The sequence below is a fragment of the Penaeus chinensis genome, chromosome 43 (assembly GCF_019202785.1).
Source record: "Penaeus chinensis breed Huanghai No. 1 chromosome 43, ASM1920278v2, whole genome shotgun sequence".
Classification (NCBI taxonomy): Eukaryota; Metazoa; Arthropoda; class Malacostraca; order Decapoda; family Penaeidae; genus Penaeus; species Penaeus chinensis.
Genome location: NC_061861.1, coordinates 19040909 through 19055908, shown reverse-complemented (window position 1 = coordinate 19055908; position 15000 = coordinate 19040909). Strand labels below are relative to the sequence as shown.

At 32.7% G+C, this 15000-nt stretch overlaps 1 protein-coding gene across 3 annotated transcripts in view; it reads right to left on the bottom strand.

Moving 5' to 3' along the window:
* The window catches only part of LOC125048284 (UNC93-like protein), a 47528-nt gene that overhangs the window by 17135 nt on the left and 15393 nt on the right, over positions 1-15000 (bottom strand). Inside the window, exon 8 of one of the 3 annotated variants that reach the window (XM_047646912.1) lies at positions 13772-14311. The exons of 1 other annotated variant lie outside the window; for it this stretch is intronic. In XM_047646912.1, the coding sequence (XP_047502868.1) occupies positions 14034-14311 (278 nt within the window). In that variant the 3' untranslated portion in view covers positions 13772-14033. Of the gene's footprint in view, positions 1-13771; positions 14312-15000 lie in introns of those variants that run through there. One more of the 3 variants, XM_047646914.1, reaches the window with a different exon arrangement.

Genomic DNA, 15000 nt, shown 5'->3' with positions numbered 1-15000 from the left:
TTATTATTAGTTATTATTATTATTGTTGTTATTATTATTATTATTATTATCATTATTATTATTATTATCTTTATTATCTTTATTATCATTACTATTATTATTATTATTATTATCATTATTATTATTATTATCATAATCGTTATCATCATTATCTTTATTATGATTATTACTATTATTTTGTGTGTGTACGTACGTGTGTGTATGTGTGTGTATGTGTGTGTGTGTGTGTGTGTGTGTGTGTGAGTGTGAGTGTGTGAGTGTGAGTGTGTGTGTGTGTGTGTGTGTGTGTGTGTGTGTGTGTGTGTGAGTGTGTGAGTGGGTGAGTGAGTGAGTGAGTGTGTGTGTGTGTGTGTGTGTGTGTGTGTGTGTGTGTGTGTGTGTGTGTGTGTGTGTGTGTGTGTGTGAGTGTGTGAGTGTGTGAGTATGTGAGTGTGTGAGTGTGTGTGTGTGTGTGTGTGTGTGTGTGTGTGTGTGTGTGTGTGTGTGTGTGTGTGTGAGAGAGTGTGTGTGTGTGTGTGATGGGTGTAAATACGTGTATACGTGTACACACACACACACACACACACCTATGCATACGTGATGGAATGTAATGGGTGTACATCCATTTGCGTGTACAAATACATGGATAAACAAACACTCAAAGACATACATTAGCACGAGGACACAGACACACAAACAAACACATATAAATACATACATACAACCCAGCACACACACATACGTGCAATATGAAACACAAACACACACATCCCCAGAAATACAAATAAACACTTATGCCAAGAAAACAAACACAGAAACATACACAAACAGAAACACAACCACGCTTAAAAAAACACACAAACACAAACAAATGCACTCAAACAAACACAGACACATACATACACACACAAACGCACCCACGCTTAGACAAAACAAACAAAAACACAAACACAAACACAAAAACACTAACAAACACACGAAGTAAAAACACTCACCATTGCCGCCAGCTTCTTCCTTCTCAAAAGCAGGGTTACTGATGCCCGAAGATTTTTTCTCGTCCATTTTGCTCTCGTTCTGGAAGTGACAGAAAATAAAAGAATAAGCTGAGAGTTGATATTGAATTATGAATATGGAAATTAGTGGATAAGAGATGGAGGAAGAACAGAGGTTACGAAATTAGAAAAAAAAAGAAAAGAAAAGAAAAAGAAAAGAAGAAGAAGAATTGATATATATACATATATAAGTGAAAGGGATGATAATTATAATAACAATTCCCACTTTTACAACAATAACAACAACATTGATAATAATAACAATAATGATGATGATAATAATAATGATAATAACACTAATAATAATGATGATGATGATGATGATAATAATAACACTAATAACAATAATAATGATAATAATGATGATGATAATAATAATAATAATATTAATAATAATAATAATAATAATAATAATAATAATAATAGTGACAATAACAATGACAGTAATAATGACAATAACAATAGCAATCATAACAATAATAATAATAACAATTATAACAAAAATAATAGCAATAACAACAGCAAAAACATGGACATGATCATAAAAACATATAAACATGTTTATAGACCCATTTTTTACGAATGTGTTAATCTCTCTTTTTTTTTTTTGTTACGAATTTGAAAATCCTATGTGTGGCATTATTTTTTTTTTTTTTTTTTTTTTTTAAAGTCCTTAAGGAATGTCTCTACGCCGAGTTTTTAATACTGTTTTTCTGTCTGTTTTTTTAAGAGTAGTTTTAAAACGGAGTCTCTACGGAGAGTTTCTTTTTTAAGGAAAGTGTCTCAGTAGAGTAGTTATCATAAGGAAAGTTTCTGAGGCGAATATCTAAGGAGAGTTTTTTTTTTTTTTTCTTACAGAAATTTTCTATAGAAAGTATTTAAGAAGCGTGAGACACTAAGAACCACTAAGGAAAGTCGTTTGAATATTCTACAAATACGGGACGAGACTAAGTAAAGTCTTAACGGAAAGTCTTCATGTATAGTACAAAGAACACAAGAAAGGCCCAGATACGTAGAGTCTTTTAAGATAATGCACTCAAAGTTGGAATAAATAAAGTACTTATAATGTAATAATGATTAATAATGTAATTAATAATTAATAATAATAACATAATGTACTCAAAGGTGGAATTCATCTCTAAGAATAGTCAATAAACACCATGAACAGAAAGTAGAGTTAAGCAAAGTTTTTACAATAATACTCTACAAAATGAAAGACTTAAGCAGAGTACGACACCAAAGGAATCATCAGAAGAGTAACACTGGAGAGTTATTATTCTAAAAAGGAGAGTTTGATGAAGACTGACTCTTGATCTATGTTAAAGTGAACATTGGAGAGTTTCTGCGGCAGAGTTCGAGGAAAATTTGACTCTTCGAAAACACCAAATTATCGCGACACGAGGAATATATAAACAAATAATGATTAAGTGAAATCTCTCAAAATACAATAAAAAAAAAAAAAAAAATAGATAAATCGAGAGCACTTACGGACGAGTAAAAAAAAGAAAAAAAAATGAGAACAATAACATAAAAGAAATTTAAAAAATATATAAATAATAAAGGTAAACAAGATGATAATAAACAAGATAATAATAAAAAACAAAATAAAAAAATAAAATCAAAATACATTTTTAAATAAAATTCATAAAAAATATTGATTGATAATAAATACATAAAAAGAATTAATAACAATTGATAATAATTAGATGAATAAATACAGAGTCCTCGATACCGCTATAAAGAATACATAATTACAAGGAGAGTGCCCGCCATCACTACACACTCACTACAAACAACAAATAATTAACCCAAGTAAAGTCTTTTAACACAAATACAAAAGTAGAAACACACGCAAACACACCAAGCTTAAAAACAAACACAAACACGCACGTACTTCACCCCCCCTCCAAACACAAACAAACACACCTAAACTTAAAAAAAAAAAACACAAACACGCACATACTTACGCCAAACGCACACAAACGCACTCAAACTTAAACAAAAGCAAACAAACAAACACAAACACGCACATACTTCCGCCTAACACACCCACCTATGTTTATGTTCTTTTGCGTTTGTGAAAAGTAATGTCTTCCACATAAAAAAATTCAGCATCACCACAGAACACGAATTTCACCAAGTAAAGTCAGCAAGGAGAGTCGTCAGCGAGAGAATACTTCCGCACTTACAAACTTAATAATAAATACTTTACAGCACCGTTAACTCGGGCGGGTTTCCCCTCCTCCCCCCCCCCCCCGCCTCCTTCTCTCCCTCTCTCCCCCCTGACCTTCCTCTCCCCCCTCCCCCCCTCCTTCGCCTCAAGGTCACCCAGGTACTCGGGATCTAATGTGACTTTGCTGTGTGGAGACTTGGCGGCTTCAAATCTGCCCTTTGTCTCGGTTTGTGCATTAGTCGGTTATCTTGGGTTTGATAGAATGGTAGGTTGTTATCTTGGGTTGTTAATGGTTGTTGTCTTTGTTGATAGAATGGTTGGTTGTTATCTTGGGTTGTTAGAGTGAGTGTTGTCTTTGTTGATAGAATTGTTGGTTGTTATCTTAGGTTGTTTGAATGGTGGGCTGTTGTCTTGAGTTGTTTGTTAGAACGGCTGTTTTCTCGGTTGTTAAAATGGTTGTGATCTTGGTTTGTTGTTAGAATAATCATATCTAGTCGATTGTTAGAATGGGTTGTTATCAGAATGGTTGTATTATTTGGTTGGCATTTACGTAGGGTGTTAACTTATTTGGTTGCCTATTAGGAAAGGTTGTTATCATTTGTTATTAAATAGTGATTGGTCGTTACCATGGTTGTCTCATTTGGCTGGTTGTTACAATGCCTGTTATCTTTATGACAGGTTGTTAGAATTGCTTGTTGTCTTATCATGTTGATTATTGTGTAAATTATATGGTGTTTCCAAGTTTGTTAATATCTTTAGTTGGTTAACAGGGTTATTTAAGTTGTTATAAGGATGGTTATTATCATGGTCGATTGTCTGATGGGAGATATTACTGTTGTTGTTGTTGTTATTCTTGTTAATTATCGTGTGCTTTTTCTATGTATATATTTCTATGTCTAAAATGCTTTTTTTTAAATTTTGTTTCATATCCAAATCTAAAACTTAATGATGATGATAACATTATCAATAATAATATTAATAATAATGATGATGACAATATCAATTACATTAACAATAATAACATGAATTATAATAGTAATAACAACAGCAGCCATAATAACAACACAAAACAACAACAATAATGATAATACACGAGTAACTAAACGAATAAACGATATTTTCCAACTGTGAAAGAAATTGGATCAAGATGCACAGTACACCTGTTGGCATTGTTAATTACAGTCACCTGTGGCCACGCTCTGATAAAGAAAGTTTCACTAATTTAATGAGATTTCTCTCCTGCACGAAAGTCTTTTGGTAATTACTTATCATAAATGTTTTTGTGATTCGCTTGAAATGCAAAATGTTGAGGATTTATGTTTACCGTCTTAGAGAAAGATAAATAAGAACAATAATGATCTTAAAATCTGATGTTAATTAATAAAGGGATACGAACCAAATATATTACATTTGTCTACATTCGTCCATTTTTTCCTCTTTTTTATTACGTTCGTTTCTCCTTTGTCTTGATATTCTAACGCGACAAATGGGTTTGAGCATCCTGCAGGGGGATGTATATGTACCTCTTTGTTTTACGTCTGTAGTGAGATACCAGGAAAACTTTTTCATTTCTTTTAACAGAATCCTTCTCTACGGAAATAATTTACGTCTGAAATCCCAATGTCTGAAAAAAGGCATCTATCTTTTTTTTTTTTTTTTAACAACTTTGTTCTTCACCAAAATATTCAACATTTGGACTCCCAGATACGAAATATCTAAATTATTTTTAAGAAATTCCTTCTCCACTAATATATCTATTAATTTCCCAACAACTTCATCACCCCCAAAGACAAAAGAAAAAAAAAACATATACAAAAATCATTACAAATACATCCACAAATATACCTCAAATTCACTGTCGACAAATCCTTCTTCCGTAAGTCAGTAGTACTTGTATATATATATATAAATCAATTTCCTAAGGTCCCTTTTGAACCTCCTCGAAAGAACTGTCTCGAACGGAAGCTTCACTTGAACTAATCGTCGAAAAACAGCTTTTTGGGTGAACACCTGAACGACCCGCCCACTTCTTGCCAGACGCCGCCAGAGAAAGGTACACTGACGTCACACTCGTGTTCTTCCGAAATGCGTAGCGTTGGTAATAACGTTCCATTCGTGTGTTACTTATCGGTGTTATTGTTGTTTCCTGGGAAGAGACTAGGTAAGTGGAATTGTTTGTTATTTGGGTATGTCCATGTTGAGTGTGAATTATACCTGTATTTGTTTCTATCTCTCTTTGAGTGTAAGTATCTGTATGTATAAGCCAAGTAATTTATTAATCTGGCTTTGAGTGTAAGTATCTGTATGTATATGCCGAGTTATTTATTAATCTGGCTTTGAGTGTGTATGTGTCTTGATAAATATACATGTATGGCGTTTTGTCCATGGGTATTTCTACTACTTTATATATCTGCTATCAGTAACTACGTGTCAAGACTTTTCGACATCTTTATAACCGTTATCATAAGAGAACACAACGTATATTAGGAAAATAATTAAAAGTTTATCATCGGAATCAATAATTTGATCAAACTTTCGTAAACTTTCATGTATAGAAATTGTGTAATTTGGAAAGGGAAACTGCCGTATCAAAAGGTCGAATGAACATAATTTTTCCGCTAAATAATTTTCCGCCTATAATTAGTGTATCATTATTGACGTTTACACTTAATGCGCTATTTAAGCAATTTAAGAGCTGGAAAATTATTTGTAGAATGATGGCGTCACAAGTTACGTAAGTGACTTGTGAGATTATGTGGAATTCGTAGATTACATACAAATAAAAAGAGATAGAGAAATAAATAGATATAGAGGCACACAGACAAAGAGATTGACATGCAGACAGACAGAAAGATAGAGAGAGAGAGACCAACAGACAGACATAGAGAGAGAGAATGCAGAAAAACAACCGAGAGAGAGAAGGAAAGTGATAGACAGACAGACAGAGAAGCGAGAAGGCGAGAGTAAAAGAGAGACAGATACAATAGAGAGACAGAGTGTGCGGTGATATTTCGCGTAATATAAATTTCGGCAAAAGATCAAGTATGTTTCCATGTTTTAAACAAAAATATCCCACTGTTTTTAAATTTTTTTTATTTATTTATCTTTATTATCATTATCTTAACTGTTAAGATTACCTTCCGATGCTGTAAGTGCAGTGTATTGTTATGTTACGATATTCACTATAGAGATAATAGTTGAAAGTGTATAATGAAATAGTGATACGCAATTTATGAAACATTTAGCTCAAGATGATAGTAACGATAATGATGATGATGGTAATGATAGTAATGATGGCAATGATGATACTGGTAATGACGATACTATGAATACTACTCTTTAATAGTGATAATAGTAGTAATGATGAATATAGCAATAATTATGATTATAGGAATGATAACAATGATGATGACTAAGATAATAAAAAAGATAACAGTGATAACAATAATGGTAATAATGATAATAATAGTAATAATAATTAGAATAAAAGTGATGATAATTATTCAAAATGTGATAACAATGGTAATAATAATCAGACAGATTTTATTGCAAAAACAAAAGAACAATATTTGATTTTACTATGCTACATTGCTACCGTTAAGGAAGCAATAATTTGTCAGATATCATTAGTACAATAGTAATAAAATAGTGAATTGTTCTTATAATTTAGTCTTCAGTGAAAAGAAATATATGATTACTTCTTATAACTACAACAAAATAATTAATTTTTAAGAGAACGAAAAATAGAAATTCAGTATTGATCAGATTATCTTGCAACAGAGAAAAACAATGCTTTATTCATAGAAAACTAGTTTTAGAACAAGGCATAATTCTTCAGAGTAATTTCCTTGCAGTAGAAAAGAAAATAAAAAAATTTCAAACATTTATAACAGCAACAGAGAAATAAATTCCATTATGCAACATAAAAATACAGCAATATTTATTATAGAAATTCCTTAGCATCAGAAAAATACAGCAATATTTGTTATATAAATTCCTTAGCAACAGAAAAAAAAAACAGTGAATCATTCATTATCTTCTTTAGTATCAAGAGAAGAAAAAATAACACTTTCTTAAATTTTCCCACGCAGTTAGAAAAATGCTGATTCATCAAAGTTTCTTCTATTGCAAGTAAGAGGAATATAAAAGCACTGTCAATTTACGTCTTGTTGCAGATCATGTAAGATCATTCGAACATCTTTTGCAATCCCTGGCCTGTGCAAGTTGCAGCGAGGCCCTATTTTCAACTCAAGGCAAGAGAATTCTTTTCCTAGAATTCCTGGCCGCTTTATAATCCTCTTTGTGATTTCCTTGTTAATTTATGTCAATTTTATGTGAATTAATATGTATATGTATATATATTGAATTGGTATGAATATGTTAATCATTTATATATATTATTTTTACAATTAATATATGAATCAATATGTGTATGTTTTTTTTTTTTTTTTTAGATATGCTTTAGATATTATCTCGGTTTACGTTGAGAGAATCGAATTTCATTTTATTCGGTGATACTATTTAGAAAAAAAAATGTTAAGTGACTTTATGATTTTTTTTTTTTATTGGGGTTATTTTTTTTGCACTTTATATCCGTTTCTGATACATGTTCGGAAATATATTCGTCATCATATATTTTCAAATTTTACTTTAATGATTAACTAAACTAATGTTGGTTTTAGGTATATGTATATCGTATATGGATAGGCATATATGTATATATACATGTACATACTGTGTGTGTGAGTGTATATATATACACATATATTTATGTATATATATATATACACATAAATATATGTGTATATATATACACTCAAACACACAGTATGTACATGTATATATACATATATACATATATATATACATATATATATATGTATATGTATATATATGTATATATACACATTCATTTGTGTATATATACGTATATATTGCATATACTATGTGTGTATATAGATGAATATATATGTATATATAAATATATATATACATATATATATATATATATATATATATATATACTTACACACACATACACACACAAACACACACACATACACAAACACACACGAATGGCAAAACGCTCTACAATGTTGATACTATGGTAGAAAAACCCTCAATGCACAAACTGGATTCCATCTTCAGCTCCTGAAGATGGAATCGAGGAGGATTCCGAAACTGTTGTTTCATTTTCAATTAATCTACTGTGTGCATTTTAGTTTTTTCTACCATACATACATATATATATATATACATATACACATACATATATATATATGTATATGTATGTATGTTGCATGTATGCACACATTGGTATGAACATATCTTCTTGTCTCAAAACAGATAAGATCAGATATAGAAAATAGATAGATAAGAATCTAAATTTAAAAATTTTGACCAAGTAAAACTCGCGGACGTTTTTTTTTTTTTTTTTTTTTTTTTTTTTTTTTTTTTTAGGTGATCACGGATTAACCCCCAGGTGAAGGTGACTCGGTTATACCCTGTGAATTTAAGTACTTATTTTGACCTCACGTGACATAACGCAAAGTAATCTTTTTTCTTCTTTGTCTTTCTTAAATAAATTATAATTAAGTGTGAAACTTTTACTCTCGTGATCGTGACAGACACCAAGATGAATGTTTTATGTATATTCCATTTTTCATTCTTCATTAGATCTTGACATGGTATCAGGCGTGACTGACATGTAATGAATTGATGTCGGCTATTAGGGACGTGGATTTTAGACGCTCATAGACGCATACTGTAGGTAGGTATAAGTGCTGGATATACATTTATGTGCGAGTATATGTGCATATTGTGTTTACGTGTGCGTGTACTCTCTCTCTCTCTCACTCACTATCTCTCTCTCTCTCTCACTCTCTCTCTCTCTCTATATATATATATATATTTACATATACATATACATATATACATGCATGTGCACATGCATGTGTATATATATACATATGTATATGTGTATATATATATAAAACATAAACATATACATACATATATATATATATATATATATATATATGTGTGTGTGTGTGTGTGTGTGTGTGTGTGTGTGTATATATATACCTATCCATAAATCTATCTCTAAAGATATCATATATATATACATATAAATATCTATGTATACATATGTATATATCTATCTATATATACATATATATAGTATATAATATATATATACATATATATTATATATATGTTATATATATGATATATATAAACACACATGTATACATATATACATATGTATAATATATAAAGATATTTATTATACATACATATATAATATATGAATATATATGTATATATAAATGTATATATACATTATATATATATATGTATATATATGCATATTTGTGCACGCTATATGTGTATATGCATGCTTACTTCTATGTGTATCTGTATATGTACGTGAAATATAACCACAGAAGCACACGCCCACCGAATCAAACGAGGCCATCAACCGAATACAACAAAACCAGTGACCCGGCCGTCCTTATAGACACCTCGGCACCTACGTCAGCCATAACCTTTCTTCCGATGCGGATGTGACACTTTTATTAACGTATTGGCATCTCTCTCAGTTTGTCGAAGGGGGGGGGGGGGGGAGTGGGGGAAAGGGAAATACCCGCGGGCACCTTTGCGTACGTGTCGATGCCCGGGTTCAACTGCCCAGACTTAACTCTCGGTCCTCAGTGCTAACCTCCAGATTTGGGTATGTCACAAATATAATCTTCAAAAGGGCTTTTATTTATGACTTTTATAATTGCTTGATATTTAAAGAATAAATAAATGAATCTGTGAAGGTCGGCGACTGCATATTGCCATTCTCGGTGATTTTATATTTTTTTCTTTATTTTGTATGTGTATATCTATATATATTTTCCATGATCTGCGTAGAGAATACATCAAGTCAGATTCACGCACTGTAGTTCGCCAGAGAGAGGGGGGGGGGGAGAGAAATAGAGGCAAAGGCAGAAAGAGAGAGGTGAGGGAGAAAAAATAGTGAGAATGAGAGAGAGAGAGAGAGAGAGACAGAGATAGAGGCCAACTGACAAACAAGAAAGAGAAAACCAGAAACTAAGATAAAGGAAGAGAGAGAGAGCAGACAGACAGACAGACAGGTAAGAGAGAGACCAACCGACAGATTGGTCTCCCTATCTCTATCTTTCTGTCTGTCTGCATGTCAATCTCTTTGTCTGTGTGCCTCTATATCTATTTATTTCTCTTTCTCTTTTTATTTGTACGTAATCTACGAATTCCACAGTTTGACAAGGGGGGGGGGGGGAGTGGGGGAAAGGGAAATACCCGCGGGCACCTTTGCGTACGTGTCGATGCCCGGGTTCAACTGCCCAGACTTAAATCTCGGTCTCCAATGCTAACCTCCAGATTTGGGTATGTCACAAATATAATCTTCAAAAGGGCTTTTATTAATGGCTTTTATAATTGCTTGATATTTAAAGATTAATAAATAAATCTGTGAAGGTCGGCGACTGCATATTGCCCTCCTCAGTGAGTTTATATCTTACTCTTTATTTGTATGTGTATATCTATACATATTTTCCATGATCTGCGTAGAGAATACACCAAGTCTGATTCACGCACTGTAGTTCGCCAGAAAGGGGGGGGGGGGGGGTAGAGACAGAGGCAGAAAGAGAGATGTGGGGGAGAAAGAATAGTGAGAATGAGAGAGAGAGAGAGAGAGAGAGAGAGAGATAGACGCCAACTGACAAACAAGAATGAGAAAACCAGAAACTAAGATAAAGGAAGAGAGAGAGAGAGCAGACAGACAGACAGGTAAGAGAGAGACCAACCGACAGACAGACTGACAAGTAGACAGACAGAGAACCAGACAAACAGACAAACAGACAGAGACAATACGACCCAACGCCATTCATAATAAAAAATACCGCACTTCTTTCATTAAGGTTATATCAAGGCCGGAAGCGTTGGTGTATACAATACTTACGTAAAAATGACTTTAAGGATGTGATAAGAGATATCCTAAGGGGAACAGGATGTGTTTGTTTATTTGTTTCGCGTTTGAATGTATTTGTTTGTTTATTTGTTTTTAATTGTTTGCTGTATTTATGTGCTTGCTTGCATCAGGGTGGTAAGTCCGGAAAAAAACGCTGATAAGCCAAGACAAGACAGATATAGGAGATAAGGCAAGGAGGAATTTACGCACAAATATATATTTCTAAAGATAGATGTGTTGATAGACTAAGCACACGATCACACACACACACACAAATACAGAGAGAGAGAGAGAGAGAGAGAGAGAGAGAGAGAGAGAAGAGAGACAGAGAGAGAGAGAGAGAGAGAGAGGAAAGAGTGAGACAGAGAGGGGGAAGGGAGAGGAAGAGAAACAGACAAAGAAAAAGGCAAACCGACAAATTTCTATCCAAATATCAAAACGGATTTACATATTGCAAGATAAACACGGCAGGAAAAGCAAGTGAAAACGAACATGCTAACAAAACGTATATAGCGATTCACAAGAAGGAAAGGATAAACAATTAACTTTCTCAACCTATTTTTCTTTTCCTTTTTTACGTTTTTTTTGTTTGTTTGTTTGTTTTCCTTCCGTCACGTCATTGTTCTTTTATATTGGTTAATTGTTCTTTAATTTCTTGATTTTTATTGTTTATTTGTTTTCGTTTTATTTTTGTTTTGTTTTTTGATTAGTTATATTGTTTTTTCTCTCACTTTTGTTGTTTATTTTCCTTCTTGTTTTCCTTACTTTGTTCCCTTTATAGAACAACAATAAAAACAAAACTAATGACAATAACAATGGTAATGATAATGATAATAGTGATAAAAATAATGATAATGGTGATGATGATAATAATAATAATAATAATAATAATAATAATGCTATTAATGATGCCAATAATAGTGTTAATAATCATGAGAATAATAACATAAGTAATAGTATTCATATAATAATACTAATGACAGAAACAAATAGAAATAAAATATCTCTCTCTCGTCCTTCACTCTGTCTTGGGTACACCAGAACATCTAACCTTCCCCAACGAAAGTAAAAGTACTGCCCGATATAATCACCTTGGGCGTAGGCCTATAAGAACTCGGTTGTAGAGGTCTTCGCACTTTCTATAATAGGTAGGCCTATAGTAAGGCGTTTTGGAGAGGAAGTTCTGTTGGTTGAAAATGCAGACTGAGGGTTTTTGATTGAAAGCTGGAGTTGATAATGGTTTTCTTTATTGGAAGTTGTACATTATACATATTTTGATATATAGTTTTTAAGTGTTCATGAGTTTGTGTGTGTCTACATATATATACACACATATACACACACATACGTATAGATGTGCGTAGTATACTCTCGGAGTTATATATTTGAATATGCACTTCCCGAAGAATATGTTGAGAATATGGATAAAATGAAATAGAACTTCAGAAGAAAAAATATATACACAGGCAGGTCAAGACATGCTAAACAATGAACAAAAATGGTATAAGATGCTAAAGTATAAGAAGCAAAAATGGTACAAAAAGATGTGCGTATATAAGTACCCCTGCGTGTGTGTGTGTGTGTGTGTGTGTACGTGTAACTGTGTGTGTGTTTATCACCGACTGCATGTACGTGCGTGCATTTATTAAATAAATTATGTGAAAATAACACCCCACGAAGAATAGAAAGATGATGCAATATGGATAAATGAAAATACTTCAAGAAACATGGCAAAAGAGAGAGAAAAAATGCAATAGAAAGAAAGACAAATTTTATCGAGATGAAAATAAATTATAGGAAAACCTTACTAAAGGCTAATGGTGAAAATACAAATATGTATGAACCATTAAAAGAACAATAATCTAATACAAATGTGCATAACAATATATATATATATGGATATACTGTATGTACACAATCACATCTGTTCAAACACAACTGTAAAGATGAAAGGAAGAATACATATATATATATATGTATATACATACATACACTGAAGACAAGAGCAACAAGACACAAAATATAAATATAGAACTAGTAACAGCTTCATATATATCCACTGGACGGAATGTTTCATTATATGATAAGAAGAAAAGGGAAAATGTATCTTAATGTATGAGAATATATATGATTTCGTGTTCATGAAAATTTCGCTTGGAAAATGTACTGCGTGAGTCAGGTTTCTTAAATTTTTATAGTCTAATGTTCGATATTCGTAAAACCTTAGCAGTGAATTTTGATATCAATATACTATTTATGTATGTAATCTATGTATTCCTTAATGCTACAGGTACGTCAGGTCTTAGACACCGGTTTTTCCCGTTTTCTTTTGTCCCAAACACATTTTCCCATTTTCTTTTTATCCCAACAGCACACTTTTTCCCCGATTTCTTTTGTCCCAACTACACTTTCCCGTTTTCTTTCGTCCAAACTACACTTTTTTATCCCGTTTTCTTTTGTCCCAAACACATTTTCCCATTTTCTTTTTATCCCAACAGCACACTTTTTCCCCGATTTCTTTTGTCCCAACTACACTTTCCCATTTTCTTTCGTCCAAACCACACTTTTTTATCCCGTTTTCTTTTGTCCCAAACACATTTTTCCATTTTCTCTTGTCCCTAAAATACACTTTTTCCCATTTTCTTTAGTCCCAACCACACATTCCCGTCTTTTTTTCTCGTCCAAATCACACTTTTTTTCCCGTTTTCTTCTCGTCCAAATCACACTTTTTTCCCGTTTTCTTTCGACGCAACCTCTCCCTCTCCTTCCCTCCCTCCCCTCACCTCCCCCTCTCCCTCCCTCCCTCAACTCCCCCACTCCCTCCCTCATTCCCTCACTCCTTCATCCCCTTGATCTTCTGCAGGAGCAACCGATCGGCGGGAACGACCAGCCCTTCCTCGTTCCTCGGCAGTCCTCCGCGCCTCTCGATGATCTCAATGGCATAGTACCCGACAATCCCGAAGACCAAGGAGATGATGAGGTTGGTCGTCTTCAGGTCGACGCAGGTGGTCGTGCTCCCGACGTAGGCGAAGATGAAGCCCAAGCTCTCCCACAGGCGGTAGTTGCTGAAGGCGGCCTCGGACTCGCCGGGGAAGATCACGCCGTAGAAGGCTGCAGGAGGGAGGAGGCGTCGGGTTATGAAGACGGAGGGGAAAGAGGGATGGAAATAAAGGTACGAATAGATAAAAAAAAAACACGAATAACTAATGGAAATTAATGAATGAATAGATAGATAAATAAAGGAAAATAAATATACGTGAATGTATGAGTAGATAGATAAATAAAGGAAAATAAATATACGTGAATGTATGAGTAGATAGATAAATAAAAATAAATACACGTGAATGCATGAGTAGGTATATATATAATAGTAAATTAGAGAATGCATAAATGGGTAAAGAAACCGATAGAAATAGATAAAGGAATGAATGAATAGCTAAATGAATATAGAGAAGAAGATAAGGAAATAAGAATGAATTAATGAATATATGAATGGCTAAATAATTTAATAAATGAAAGTAAGAAAAAAAAACAAATCGTGAATTTTCGGTGATTCTTTACAATATAATGTAACTTAATTTGTTTATTCTTATTCTGTCGTAATCATTATTGTTTTTTTTTTTATACTTATTTTCTATTATTATCATTATTTTAAAAGTTGGTGTTGTGATTTTTATTTCTAATATTATCTTCGTTACTGTCTAAATAGATGAATGCAGAAGTAGAGTAAATACCATTCATTATTATTATTTTTTAAATTTCACTTACCATTTCTTTATAATAATAATAAAAGTAATCTT